This window comes from Adelges cooleyi, unplaced genomic scaffold (assembly GCF_023614345.1).
Source record: "Adelges cooleyi isolate 19-005CV unplaced genomic scaffold, UGA_ACOO_1.1 ACOO_flye_CR_arks_rails_tigmint_CR_PRNA_247, whole genome shotgun sequence".
NCBI lineage: Eukaryota > Metazoa > Arthropoda > Insecta > Hemiptera > Adelgidae > Adelges > Adelges cooleyi.
The window spans coordinates 14,556,703-14,572,497 of NW_026095912.1; the positions used below are offsets into that span (position 1 = coordinate 14,556,703).

At 34.3% G+C, this 15,795-nt stretch overlaps 1 protein-coding gene and 1 long non-coding RNA gene across 2 annotated transcripts; one reads left to right on the forward strand and one right to left on the reverse strand.

Annotated features, from left to right (window-relative positions):
* Positions 1-2,219: 2,219 nt before the first annotated feature.
* Positions 2,220-5,987, reverse strand: LOC126836740 (uncharacterized). The gene is made up of 10 exons (XM_050570364.1): positions 5,342-5,987; positions 4,687-5,265; positions 4,347-4,589; positions 4,113-4,241; positions 3,693-3,934; positions 3,467-3,620; positions 3,276-3,353; positions 2,842-3,192; positions 2,616-2,738; positions 2,220-2,529 (listed from the first exon to the last, which is right to left on the reverse strand). The coding sequence occupies exons 1-10, from the start codon at positions 5,606-5,608 to the stop codon at positions 2,476-2,478; spliced, it is 2,220 nt and encodes a 739-aa protein (XP_050426321.1). The 5' UTR covers positions 5,609-5,987; the 3' UTR covers positions 2,220-2,475.
* Positions 5,988-6,249: 262 nt separating this feature from the next.
* LOC126836741 (uncharacterized) lies at positions 6,250-9,773 on the forward strand. The gene is made up of 3 exons (XR_007685379.1): positions 6,250-6,627; positions 7,372-7,581; positions 8,224-9,773. It is a non-coding gene; the product is annotated as an uncharacterized LOC126836741 (long non-coding RNA).
* Positions 9,774-15,795: the final 6,022 nt, after the last annotated feature.

Sequence of the window (15,795 nt, forward strand, 5' to 3'; positions counted from 1 at the left end):
TTGATATCTGTTATTCGCATTGTAAATTAGACTAACTGTCTGTTGTTTAAACAAAAACAACAAAATTTAAGAACGAGTCTAGGTAAACGTGTCCAGAAGAAACCACGTCCAAGTACGAAAATGCTCAAATTTATTCTAAGTTTTTAGTTAATACATAAATATTAATAACACCATTAAAAACATTGCTCCAATTTTTCCCTTGCAATCTTTCCAGTATTTACATTTCAATCATATTTCATAAACATGTCTTTGCGATCAGCTGATTTGTTTGTCTCCTATAGGTTATCCAGGAATTATTGATTTTCCCTTATGTGAGAAATGCTTTTGGGAGAGGGGGGAACGGTGAGGGATGAAATAGGGATAAGTGTAGGAGTGGGGATGGTATGACGGTTAAGGGGAAATCAATACTTTCTGGATAACCTATAGGAGACAAACAAATCAGCAGATCAGACCCGCCCATTACACATAATACCTATTCATGGTGGAATTAAAAATATTCAAGTGACAAAATATATTTTATATTTTTACAATTACCACAAGGAGTAACGCCAAAAGTTACATAAATGTTTTTCAGTAATAGTCATTACTATTTATTTACTACCTCATTTATTTAGGTTGTAATATTATAAAAGTATTTATATTTGCTAGATAACAATGCAGAAAATGCTGAATTATTATTCCTGGTATACTTAATTAATATACATTCCGTTAGCCAGCATATCATGTTATATTGATTTAAACACTGTCAAAATGTATTTTTTGACAAACCAAAGCTAAAAAATCAAGCTTAATGCATTAAATGAAATATTTAACCTAATGTATAATAATAATTATAGGTATTCGTTTGGCAAAATTAGTTTTGGGCATCAAAATAATATTATGTACATTGCGAAAACGTTATCGTTGAATATTTTTTGTTAAGCAACATTTAACACGACGAAAGTATTAAATTAAAAAAAAAAAAAAAAATCTAGCACATTGGTGACTGAGCATAGTGTGGGCACAGGTGGCTTTAACTTTTATGACCCAGAGTAATAAAATAACTGCTAAAAATATTATGTGCTTCCATGCGAGTTGGTAGATGATAAAAAATAAGTAAGTGTCAATAAAAAAAAAACTGTTGTACAAGCAAAATAGCGTTTATAGTCGCGTTATCAGATTTTTAAAATTTTTCTCTCAATAAAACAACATTTGCTTATAGATTTTTCACCTAACCTACGTTGAGTCTAATATTCTTAAGACCTTTAGCACAGTAAAGAAAATATTTTAATTTTTCCACCGTTATTTAACTGGTTAACAAACATAGTGAATCATACTTGTGTTTATTACACTCAAATAAATTGACAAATCGTTATTATTAGTAAAGGAAAATATAAATTATATTGGAACCAACTATTACAACTAAGTAATTATGTTTAATAAATTGTGTCTCGGTAAAAATTGATCTTTATTGCCATTGAAATACTCTATACAATAATATTCTTTTAAGTACATTAGGTAAAAGTACCGAATACGGTCACACAATAATTGAGTCATGCGAATAACGAAAGACATAATATTTAAAAAACATACTTTTACGAATAGGCGATAATATTTTTTATGATTTACCAATTGTTTTATTTCGATTGAACAAAATATATATTGTTATTGCACAATTATTATAACGATATAACTTCCAGTCACATATTGTACGAACGGAACAATTAGATTTTACGATGGCGTTAAAAAGTAAAATAAAAACTCCACCGGCTGTTAATTAATAAATAGGTACGTATAATAAATAGTAATAATAAATATAATATATGTACACGCTTATAATCAATTATAAAAAAAAAAAAATATATATGTATATTAAGTGTAAAGATAATATTGGATACATGGCACGGCCATAATTGCCGTGTATAAATAATAAATTAATTATTTAGCAAGTATAAAAACAAGGATGACAATGATAATAGTAATAGTAATAGTAATTGTGTGAAATATTATTTATTATGAATACATGTTGAGAACTTCATAAAAAAAAAAATTCCCTGATATTAGCTTTTGCCCAATAAAAAAAAAAATTATAATAATAATAATAATAATAAGGTAATAAAAGTAATTGTGTAAACGATATTATTTTCAATTGTAAGTACCATTTTTTCTTTTTCTTTTAACAATGTAAGTACTACTTCTCAACCACCGCACGAACAGTACGATTAATTTTATAGGAATTCTTTTTTTTTTTTTTTTTTACAATTTTATTGTCGTAAAAAACGATGATTAAAAAAAAAAAAATTCAAACCCGCGGTTTGCCGTTTTAAAATTAATATTATAATTAATAATATGTTTTATTGTCGATAAATTTTATCTTCACGCATTTTGATTGCCGAAAGGCAATCGATATTTTGTTATTCGGACGGAGATAACGCAGACGCCGCACAGATTGTACTGCGGGTGTCTTTAAATAAATACAATTTGGTAATGGCAATGTTACGACGACGACGATGAAGAATTCATTGTGGTGTTTGGCGACGACTCTTCATCCTGTCCACAGTAGAAAACATAATAATGTAAACAGCCGAGGGAATCGATTAGATTTGATTTTTTTTATAAAAAAATTGTATTTTTACCTTGCGCCTCTGCTGCAATTCACTATTGGCTCGGTCCAATTGCTGTTGCAGTTCCAATATCTGATCGCACCACCGTGATTCTTCGTTCTCCACGTGTTTGTGCAGTTGGCTAAGCATAGTTTCCTGATAATGAACCAACAATAATAAAACATAACTTTATAACACTTTATTCAACCAAACTGTTTGTCATAAAAAAATTTGAAAAAAAAAGGAAATTTGTGTTTACCGTGTCGGAAATTATACTTTTGTAATGCGTGACCATTCGGTGTAATTTGTCATTCTGACGTTCCAAACTCAACACGATCTCTTGCCTGTTTTGTTGGTCCAATGCGTGCTGTTGGTTCGTAACGGGACTACTGTTTTTTTGGCTACGTTGCAGCTGTTTCTCGTAGTGCCTGCGAACTTTGTTGGCTAGCGTTCGCGACCACTTTTCGTCGCTAACATCGTCATCGGCCAAATGTTCTTTGTCGGAAGATTCGTCCGAATCGGATTCTTGTGGTAGCAACTGGCGGCGCAACAACTGACGGGCACGCTTGACGTTGGCCTTGGAATTGTCGCGGCGTTTCTCATCTTGTTCCTGCATAAAATATTACAACAATTTATTTAAAAATATTTAACTTGAGTGACATTGAACTCTTTGAAAGTAAAAAGAATTCTCACAGATTTAATTCTTGCTTCGAGAGCCCGCTCCGTTTGTTTCAACGCCTCGAGGACTTTGAAGTTCTTTGTTCTTAATTCCTATTTTATATTCACAATTGTTAGTTTTAACAGGACAAAAAAATATATACATATACATATATATATATATATATATATATATATATATATATATTTGTTACAAAAAGATATACCTTATTCTTTTCCTCGTGTGTCCGCTTCTCGGATTTTATTGATTCGATTTCTGTGCGATATTTTTGTTCGGTATTAGCCGCGTTTGTAGTCAACTCGTGTAGTTTGTTTGTCAATTCTTTCAACTGTTTTTCTTTGTCGTCTACTTCGCCTTGCCTGAAAATTATAACATAAAAATGTATATCAATAACCATCAATGTTGTGTATAATAGTAAAAACAATTATTACAAATCGTCACAGCGCCGTTTGAGCTCGGCGTTGTCCTTTTTGATGGCTTCGGACTCTGCCGAGTCTACAATAACTGCACCGCTGGACGCATCCACTACATCAGGTTCTCCGGGTACGTATTCTCGTCCTTCAACCGCTGGTCTTTCAATTACCGCATCCGCTGTATTTTCATTTTCCAATGTAGAGGCTGTGTTAGGAATTACTTTGTTGGATTCAATTTTAGCAGCTAACTGCTCTTGTAACTAAAAAAAAAATTGAATTAATATACATTTTTTAATGGCTATCAACATAAAAATCGTGGTCTGTTAATATTATTCTTAGGGAAATTACACAAAAGGTTTAACAATTACTTTATTCTTGTAAAAATATTCTTTTGTTTTTTTAACTTTAAATTCTAGACCTTAAAATTATTTATAATACCTCTTTTATTTCCGAACGTAATTGTACGATTGTCGATTCCTTTTCAGCCATTTGATCCAAGTTTTGTTGCTGTTGCTGAGCTAATGTTGTTCTCAATGCTTCTAATTGCGATTCTAAACTTGCAGTGTTCTGTGAAAGTAATAATTATTATTATGAAAAGAATTCTGAATTTCTAAGATATATTTTTATGCTATATTATAATTAATTGTTGTTAATTTTACAACTAGCACATACGTTTTTATACTTGGACAACTCGGCGACGGCAGCCGACCTTTCTCTTACTTCTTGATTTCTAAGAGCTTGCATTTCGGCTAACTTATTTTCAAAATGCTTAGCACGCGTTATTTGAGTATTCAATTCGGTTCGATGGTCACGAGCTTTTCCGTGAGCTCCGGCCAATTGTTCTTCCAAGTGTTTCAGTTGAATTTCAGTTTCTTGCAATCTCTTTTTTAATTTCTTTTCCGCAGAATCGCTAGGCTATAAAATAAAAAGACATTTTTTGTTTTATTTTTTTTACAATTTCATCAAAATGGTGTGTAAATTGACTAACGTATTTTTGTCAAATATTATTTACCTTAACCCATTCAGTAGTTGTGCCGTTTGAATTATTGTTCAGCGATTGTTGTTTGTTCAGTAACGTATCCAATATGTATTGTGTTTGATCGCGAGATAGGTCACATTTTTCAATTAACTTTGTAATCATACGACTGCCATCGTCAACATCAAAGTTGTCAAAATCAAAATCTCGTAGTTTAGAAGACGGTTTATTGTTCTGTTTAGTTTGTGGTCGGATGTCATTATTTTTGTTCTTTTTGGCGTTTATTTCAGATGGTTTAATTTTTTTTTCTGCGGCGTTTGGAGAAGTCTTCATTGCGTGATTTTGTTTTGGAACCACCACTTCCGCCGGCGTAGCGATATTACTATTGTTAGTACTATTACTAACAACAGAATTGTTAGGAATAGTATTAACAGGTTTGGCAAGTACTTTTGGCGGTTCTTCAACAACTAGAGTTTCTTTTACGGGTTTCAAAGGTTTCGAAGGCTTTGCCACTGGTCGCTCGTCGACTTCTTCGGGTAGTTTTTCTTGAATCGGCTCTACTGTTGGCTTTGAGATTTTGGATTTTTCATTATTGATTTTCGGTTTCAATTTTCGCTGAATTATAAAAAAAAAAAAAAAAACCTATTAATATATAGTCAACAGCCAATGTATAAAAATTTGGCAAACTTACGTCTGTTTTTTGGACGATTCCTCGTTTGGATTCCGGCACCAAAGTGGCGGACTTCTTGACCGTCGTCGACGTTAGCCTGTTGCCCGTACGCGAAACGCGTTTAGAGGCCACTGCGGTGGCGGAGCTTTGCTTGGCCGATTTACTCGATTTTGTCGACAATCGGCGGGAAGAAGACGTGGTGTGGAAGGCATACTTCATGAGATAGAAAAAAGCAAAGCTGAACACACTGGTGATGACCAGGGCAAAACCCACGGCGGCCGCACTCATTTTATCGACAAGTACGCTAAACGAAAAACGGTCGGTCGGTCGGCTCGATTCAGCTGGACATAGTACTCGGCGGCAACGACTGCAAGCTTGGGACGGACTGTTTGAATATTATTACCTTACCGGAAAGGTAGGCAGGTAAACTCCCTTCGCGGTGGTAGTAGTAGTAGTAGTAGGCGGTGGTCGACACCGAAAATGTTGAAAAAATCACTTAAAAAAACATATTTTAAACGTATAAGCTGGGCAACACTACCATTCGCAAGTGCAACGCGCCGAAGAGAGAGTTCAGACGGCGAATAATCTGTTCCGGCGCAGGTTGAGCGTTCGTTAAGACTTGGCGTTGTACCGTCTTGGCAGTCTCGCCGAGATGTGCGTGTGTGTCGGTGTTGGTCAGCTGATGACGTGTCGCAACAACGTTATCAGCTGCACTCGACCGTGGCTACCGATAAGCGGTTCGCTTGGAGGTAAACACGGGTGTAGCTGCGGCAGCTCCTGGACAACGCTCACCGCAAAGCAAAAGTCGAGTATTGTAATAGTACCGAATATGATATAAAATACCTACCCCGTTAGTAATGTGACAGAACCGGAGAAGCGCCGTTTCGGATAAATTACAAAAAAAAAATTTTAATATTCAAGTCCTGACGGGGCCCCCGTTCGGAGGTAACCGCGTTATAGTAACCGCTAAACGACCGCAACGGTTACCACGGATTTTTATCGAACGCGACAGACGCCAATCGCGATTCTTTGACAATTTGAATATTCACCAAACGGCTTGCATTCCGCAATAATAACAAACCGGCGGACGATAGACTTTTGTCAATTGATTTTTTTCTTTTCTCTCTAAATCATAAACTTAAAACTACCGTCGATTCGACATTAACACAACACGAGACGGACAGCATAAGTGTTTCAATGTGTATTTTATCTTACCACTGTACATAATAATCATGTAGTACCACGAATTGTTCACAATACATCCAAGTTGGAGTGCATCAAGAAGAAACAGCCTGCGTTTGATTAAAGTAATTTTGTAACTTACCTAAGTAATTTGCTTACGTGCGGCTAGGATTGCCAGTTTCAAGTGCGCACCCATCTGCCGATAGGAGACGATTTGATCGTTTCACAGAGGCTGTTAATCCCGGATTACGTATTCCCTAGAAGCAGTGGGGAGCCCTTGGCATTATCCCGTAAAGCACCTGTATTCCAATCTAGTTTCCTAGACTCGCTAGACTCCGGAAACCTATATTTTCAGTTTGTTGATGCGATAAAGATTCATAAAGTAAACTTTACGACGAGATAGGCCCTTTTAGTATTTTTAATTTTAATGCTTTCCAAATACACGAGCCACGGATGTGGCTTGTTTGACACAAGTGTCAAACCGGTGACAGAAAATATTACACACTGTTATACCGCCTTTTCCACTCGGCCTCTTAAATTATAGATAAGCCAATATATTACAATTGAAACAAAAAAACTTGTACAGAAAACAGTTAGCAGACAGATCCACCTTGTCAATATTAAAAAAAAATGTTTTATACAAACAAAATACATATAATTTATACCTAGTTAATTATTAATAACTGAAAATCTGAAAACAATGTAACTTAGTAGTAATTTTGTATAATATAATAATACAATTTATAGAAATATAAAAAAAAAGAAATACAACAAAGTAACTTGCTTCTGATTGCGCACTTCTAGACCTATATAATGCTTGTCCACTTTGGAAACAATAACAAATTGTCATTATATTAATTTTCTTGTAGTGTTGGAAGCCGGGAGTCCGAGAAAATGGCATAGCCCACATAAGCAGGCTGTGTGACAAATCCAAAACATATACACTGTTATTTACATTCTGATTGTCTCATACAACATATTATCCGGCTGAAGCGGATCTTCGTCAGTACATTGTTGAATTTCGCGAGGTCGACAAATGACTGCACTTACAACAGTCGAGATGGAAAATCAATTTTAAAGTATGTAATGTATATTTTCTTATTATAATTTATAAATTTATACCCAAATTACTTAGTACATCAGAATAAACAACTAGATAATTAATTTATCCGCTAACATAAAATTAAATTAGGTTTTTGAGTAAGTTTTAAAATACTATATTGGATGTAATTAATCTAATATTTAAACGAGACAATTGTCCAGTAAAACGGATATTAATTATTGTAATTTTATATTGCGGTAATATATGAACTTGTAACCACAATTGTTATTAGTCCTTTTCTACAAAATGTCATATGATAAAAAAATTAAAAAACCTCCAAAATAACTTCTTTTTAAGAGGCAAAAAATTCTAGACGGATCATTTATCCATGTGATCACGCCATTCGGATCAAGAAAAATAAATTAAATATTTATACAATAGTAAGAGAGATAACGTTAACCACCGTTAAATTCGCCCAAACAAAACTCCCCAAAAAACAAAATCAATACAAAATTTGATTTTAAAGATTTAATTTAATTTTTCAAAATGGTTACTAACCAGTTAGTCAAAAAATGAATTGTAAATTTAATAAATAGTATATCACAGCCACCATCCCCTGTTATTTTTAACTGATTGTATTTTTTTTTTTTTAATGTGTGATTTTATTTTGGATTTACAGTTTGAACATGAAAATTAAGAAAAAAATCCGTTCAACTGGTGATGCAACCGGTGCTTACAAGAAATGGAAACACTAAGGTGGACGTCGTAAAAACTTCATGCTAGGCACTATAGTCACCACTTCAGACGTTTTGTTAAATCATACCTTGCACAACAGCTAACCCACCAACAATCATTACTCCGACAATTAGATATTGCCACAGCAACCGATTATAACACATTGAACACTGAATACCAACTTAACTGAACACTAACATGCTAAAAACCTAAAAGCATCCAAACGCAACAATGGGAATTGTCACATAATTCTTAACTCCTTCCTCAACAAAATACCAATATGCTCAGCGATACTGGGACCCGCAGACAACAACGGTGATTTATTAAACTTAACGGACGGTCACTAACTCATTTGTACCAAACGACATACGACTCGGAAGCTCATGACCCAACTTTTGACGCAGCTTTAACAGTGTGCATATTCAATCACTTGTTTTACGCACCGGACTTGACAAAATAGAATCTTACCTCGATACATATAAATAAAAGGAAGTTATAATGGAAAAAATAAGGGCTGTGTTTTTGGTGAAGTAGAATTTTAGTATATATTTTTGTTATTAAAATAAATAAATAATGTTTTAAGTTTAAGGGGAAATATAGTATTAAGAAAACACGGGGTTAACTTTTATTATAAATTTGTTAAATTAATAAACTATTTAACATAACCAACGTGGTGTCGACTACATTAATTACGATATCCTATTACCGTAGGTTATATTATTACAATGCAAGTGTAGGTGGACGGTTAGAGACAGCTTGCTAACAACTCTAAACCAAGGTAAGACTAACTCGAGAAACTGTGGCCACTGGAACTAACCGGGGTAAAAAAAAAACAAACAAACATTAAAGGCTAATACTCACTTCCTACAACGAAAAGAAAAAAAAATTCGATTTCCTTTTTATTTTCTACTTTGAAAACAAATAGAGAATACATTAAAATACAAAATTATGATACAGACTGTATATTAAAAATATAGACAATAAACGTAAAATACAACAAAGAAACAAACATTGAATGTTATATTTTAAACAATCCTAGAGTATTTAGCAAACAGGGAAGTTGGACAACTTTCAAAAATCTTACTTCTTCGTCATCGACCTGGAATTTCATGAACCTAAACCCTGAAAAAAGAGTACTCGTCTCTGGAGCAGAGTTGGAAGTAATTAAGTACATTTGTACTTAAGTACTTAAGTAAAAGTATGAAAGTTCCACTTCTGGAACATCAGTAAAAGGTCGGGAAAGCAAATGCAGTGAGTTAAGAGACTCGAGTACTTCAAAAGTAATTGCAAGTACAATTACATGTACTTGTAGTTCCACTTCTAGCGAGAACACGTATAAGTACAAATACTTTGAATAGGAATATAAAAGTAAAAAAATAACGAGTACAAATATTGTAAATATCCAATAGATTTAAATTAATTATAAATTATTCCTATAGTAAGAATATATAAGTTAACACATTAATTTAATTAATTCAATTGTACCCATATAAATAAAGTTAACAAAAAGAACAAAATTGCTTAATAAATAAACACTTACTAGACCATTAAGTCTAGTTCTAAAAAATTATAACACAATTATAAATAAACAAATTAAAAATTAGAAACAATATTTAGTTAGAGTGAAAGTTTATAAGTAGAATACATTTTTTTTTCAGTGTAGTTATTTTCAATCAAAATTTGTGTTGTGCTAAATTATTGGTTTACTACATTAAGCGTAAAGTTTTAATTGTTAGATAGGTAATTAGATACGTGTCCTTTAAATAATAGTAATAAAATAATTAATAGTCATTAAGCTGTCCTATAAAGTAGTAAATATATTGATAAGTGTAATGCGAACACTTAAATTAAATAATAGTAGGTAAAATATTAGTAATTAAGCAACGGCAACTATTAATTATTTATAGACACTATTTGTATATGATGCTATGTGTTCTGATACGAACCTGGGTCACACACAAAATATACATAACTGAGAAAATCGATAATTAGATATCTGATATGACATCCTTACATACATTACCTAAAAATCTTAAGGACAATACTCAAATAATAATTCCTATGCAGTTGATAGAATTAATCAAAGCTTGACCAGTTTAGCTAAACAAATTATGAAGTAGGCATTGCTGTTACCCAACAATTTCTATTATTAAATGCTTTAACCGATCAATACGATTCTGATAAAAACCTGTTGTCTGATTTAGTACATACCGCACAGGTAGGACAAATTCATTTAAGTATTTTAACACCAAACTATTGTTTTTGTAATTGATACACCGATTGTAAACCAAATTGAACTAAATTTATAAATAATCTAATGACTAAGACCTTTGACCAAGACATGTTACAAATGATAAATATATTTTCATTGAATCCCATTATGACTATATTGCTGTTAGCAAAAGTAAAGACTATTATACAACTTTTAGCAACCTACAGATATTACAGTGTAAACGTACTAAAAACTTTATCTTATGCCCACAATACCTCAATCGTTACACCCTAAATCAATGTAACCAATTTGTGAAAATGAATTGTTTTTTCAACCCCTTAAATTACCTCTTGATTGTAAGATTAAATATTTTGAATCAGACACAATATTTTCAATTCTTGGTTATACACTATCAAGGAAGAAAATATTTTATTGACTTGTAACGATAACATTGAAACTAGTTATCCACGGGGCAGGTTTAATAAACGTACCTACCCATTATTTGTAAAGCATATTCCAGCCAGGATGTGTTGATTCTCAATATAATGAGAATAGCAATTATTTTGTAGCACAAATTAACACTAATAATACTAATTATACGGATAAGTTAAATATTGTAAATGTAAACAAACTCTTGTAAACCGACCATGTATTAACTAACAATAACTAAACGATGTAAAAGGTATTTCCGAATCATTGTTAAATATATCTGATAAACTAAATCAGAATGATTTTCAAGACAATGTAATGACTAATACTCGAAGACATGTTTACAATGATATGTTGATGTATACTATTTGTACAATAATTATACTTTGTTGTATATATTTTACTAACTTTCATCTCTAAAATCCTAAAATTGCGCCTAAAAAATTTAAGATCATGTATACATTAAGGCATGCATATTTAATGTTCTATAAACATTTCAAATTGATCCGACCGTTTGTCACCAAGTTATAGGCTATAGCAAGTTATGCTTATTATTATGTAGGAAGAGTAACTTATAAAAACCTACTCTTCTTTTCAGACCCAGTGGGTTGTTTTAACTATTTATACTTTTTGACGATACTAGATAAAACTTTGTTTTTAATTACTAATTGCCAGCATTAATGAAAATTAGATTTTTAGATTTCGGGCAGTATGATCAAATTAAGGCGAAATCTTTGACAATAGAATTTTTACGCTGGACTACCAGCTTTAAGGTTAAAGAAGACTGTAGTCAATTTATTACGTTTCTTAGCTATTACTAACGAACAATACACTTGCATAGAGTAAAACTTATTTTGTCATTTTCAATTTAATACTATCCAAAAATCAAAAGTATATTGTTTTTTTTTACCTCTATTTTAACGGTATGTAATTCATAAACCATCTGATAATTTTTAACCCAAAAAGTATGAAATTTGCACTAAATACAAATCCATCCTATTGCGATTGGCTCATTCAATTATACAGAGACATTGTTTTCGCAGTGGTTACCGAGGAAATATTATAAACACCTAAAATACTAATTATTCCAATAGGTATGTAATTTTTTTTTTTTACTGTTTTTAACAGACACAAATATGGTCGTTTATGATGAAAACGTCACATATTAGTCGTCTGTCGCTGATCTAAAACCCAAGTTGGAATTAACACCGAAGAAAAAAAGGTAAACGTTAATTTTAATAAAGTTAAGAAGTTAGACCTGACCCGTATAAATCCGTTCTTAAAATATAATACGATAGTATTTCAAGTATATCTAAGTATTTTGTCTTTTGCTTGTTCTTTGACTGTTTCAGCGGCCCAAATGATGAGGGAAGAAACGCTGTCATGGATATTTTTCAACATATTTATTCCACCGTTTCTTTTCATCGGTCAGTAATCGTTTTCGGTGCATTCGCAAAATGAATAAAATCTAAAACTCCCAAGTTAATCGCGTTTCTTGTAAACATACAGGTGTGATTTTTAACCCTAGCGTGACGACATCTCTATACTTGATTTTTCTGTTGGGCTACCCGGTGTTTCAAGTATCCCAGTCGCAGATTATGAACGGTACGATGATAATATATTATTACATTTCAATATTATTATTTGCAACACTGGGCTGAAACAATAATGTTTACTTAATTTTGTGGTGGTCCAAATTTTAATTTTTCTATATTTTTAACTGGTATTCCTCAATTCTATTACTACCTATATTAAAAACTTGAATTGAACGATGTTGGCCTTCAAAACACCAACAGGCAACAGTGCATCGATCGATACTCATTAGCGCTATAGTTCTGTATTAGGTAAATAAGAACACAATTAAAATCGGTTGTTTAAATTAGAAATTTGTTAAATACAATTTTGTTAGGACTAATATACGTTGAAAATAAAAAATATTTCACCAGTAGGCTGTATCGAATACTGTAAACGATAATAGCGGAAAGTCAATGTTAATTTGTATTCACTTAGAATCAAGGAATTAAAATATAGCACTATTCTGAAACGATGGCTACGCTGAACCAATGTTGACCTTTTACGTATGCTTGTCTAATATATATTAGAACGATAAGGTCAAAATCCCAAAAGCATGAAAAATCTATTTTTCAATAAATCTTATTGTTTATAGAAGGGGAAAAACTGAGCGAATCCGATTAATAGAAAATACTTCATCGTTCAATTCGGTTTGACATATTCTCGTTTTAACATGGATATGTTATCAGGGTAGGTACAAGAAATTTCACGTCGCCATGTTTTTCGCGTTTCACTTTCGGTTAGAGATAAGTAAGACACGATGTACAAGCTATTTAAATAACATATGCGGCACACGACAAGGGATAACATATCCATGATCCAATGTTTTTTTCCGTAGAGCGAATAGATACGGCTAGTTTTTAATTTTCACCTATTCTACCGCACCCCCCCCCCTGCCTCGTGCCCGCGTCTGGCTGTAGCCGAATTGCCGTCGCTCTGAACGTACCGTACCGTGTTTAGGAGCAAAGTTCATCGAGCTCATGTCGTATTCGATTTTCGTGATGTTGGCCACGAAGCTGGCGTTCACCTGCGCGCTGCCCGCCATCAGTTTGTTGCGGCCGACCGATCCTCCCGGTTGGTGACCAGCCGCCGTCCGCGGTAACGAACAGGTAAGACGGATTAACCCGACGCGGGCGTTTGTTGTGCAGGCGAGCGGGTGCTGGGCGTACACGTCGAACGCTTCGGGCTGGAGTCCGATTTCGTGGACATTTTCTTCGCGATACTCGTGACGTTGGCGTTCAAATACAGAGACGTCCTGCCCCTGACCAACGCCGCGCTGTTCTCGTCCAACTACTATTGCCTGGCCTTGGTCGGCGTCAACGGCATCGTCGCCCCGTCGGCCGTGTCCGCCGGCTATTACTTCGTGTTCGTCGTGATCGCCTCGTGGATGTCGATAATGGGCAACATACCGAACGCGGTAATGGCGTGGATATGGCGAGCGGTGTGCCTGCACACTTGCGTCCACATCACGGCGCTGTTTCTGTACGACGTGAAAGCGTTCGAGACGCTCTTGGAACCGACCTTCCCATTCGTCAAGTACGAAAAACATACAGCACGACCCCGCGCACAGTCCCCCTCCCACCCCACCCCCCCCCCCCCCCCACATACGACTAGTCCGTTTGACCGGTATCGGTGATGGCGGTATGAGGAGCACCCGGAGAATAGGAATGAATCGTGGATGGATGAGGTGGAAAGGTAGATTTTACAAGACGGCAGCGAGGTCAGCAATGACATATGGGGGGGGGGGGGTGAATGTGATGAAAGCTAATAAGATGGTCGAGTACAGTGACTAGGGTAGATCATGATCATACACGCGAGCCACCCGCGTCATGCTATTCAATGCATTTAATCCCTGCACGTGAAAATGCCATGCGACGGACACGCTGTAAACCCAGAATAGTATCCAAACTGTGGCAATGTAACCGCAATGTACATGCTTATATTGTATTGATCGATCAAACCCCAAAGCTGGTTAGACTTTACCTGAGTGCGCGTTTCAGGAAAATCGGACTCTTGAAAAACGAAGAATATTCCGAACCCAAGGTGCGTCAGTTTACCATTCCGATCTTATTGGTACTTCAGCATTACAAACTGTGGTTTCATTCGAATGAGGCGAGTGATCATAATGCTCCAGAATAATATTATCGCCATGTGCAATCGAACGTTGCTAACGAATAGTATTGTCCTTAGATGCTGGACGACGAATCTGCGTTACTGCCACTCAATAAATCTTTGGTGATTCCACTGTGCGGACAAGAATTGAAAAATTTCGTTTTTCTAAGTATTAAAACAGTTGGTCCCAGAATGGCCACATTGGTAAGTACACTTAATGGAAAGTATCTGGTTTGTTATAAACAAAGAGACGGTGTTTGGGATTACATTTTTGATAAAACTTATTATTTAAGCAGATTGGTAAATGTTTTTAGCTTCGTCGTGCAACGGAGAAGGTATTGTATTTACAATAACGAGTTTTCATTTTAATTCCGCCAAAAGAAAGCTACAGTTCTCTGGAAAACAGCCTGACATTAACTACCAGCCGTTAATGTCGTTAACTGAACTCTACAAAATGAGGGTTGATTGCCGCCGACTGTATAATGATATAGGTTTAGGTTTTCTATATAATAAGGGGAAATCAATAATTCCTGGATAAGAGATTAATTAATCAATTAAAGAACATTAGCTGATCATAAGACATATTCAAGTACCAATGTCTATTTTTCAAGGGAAAGATTGACTTTTTGTGTCTGGGCCTACAATTTCTCTTAATAAACTTAGTGAAAAATAAACGAATTAGTTCCAAACGTGTGTCATACCTTTGTGTACAATTTCTAATCTCTAGATTTGCTACATAAAGAGTTTGGGTCAGTCATGATTAGACTGAGGATAAATCTAGTGTGGCTGTATAGCATAATATACATTTTTGTGGGTTAAGCTATTTAGTCGCTATGCGCCTCAATTATTTACTAAATATAATGTAAAAATAATTCCTAATAGATCACAAGATCTCTCTGATCCAAATATACTCTTGTAATACCTTTCAGGTTACCTTTAAGCCACAAGACAAATTACTTTTTTTGTTTTGTTAGGCGTGGTGTATTGCTTATCCAAGTTATTTCACATGGCCACTAATATTATGGACGACCGTATCTTGGGTGCAAAAATCATCTCGAACATGTTTAATGTTGATTACGTCTTACGCCATGTGTTTGCTCGTATTGGAATACTTGTCTGTCATTAACATTGTCGACTTTGACTTGACCAGATTCCTAATAGACTTTGAGTTCAAACCGTGGGACAAAAACG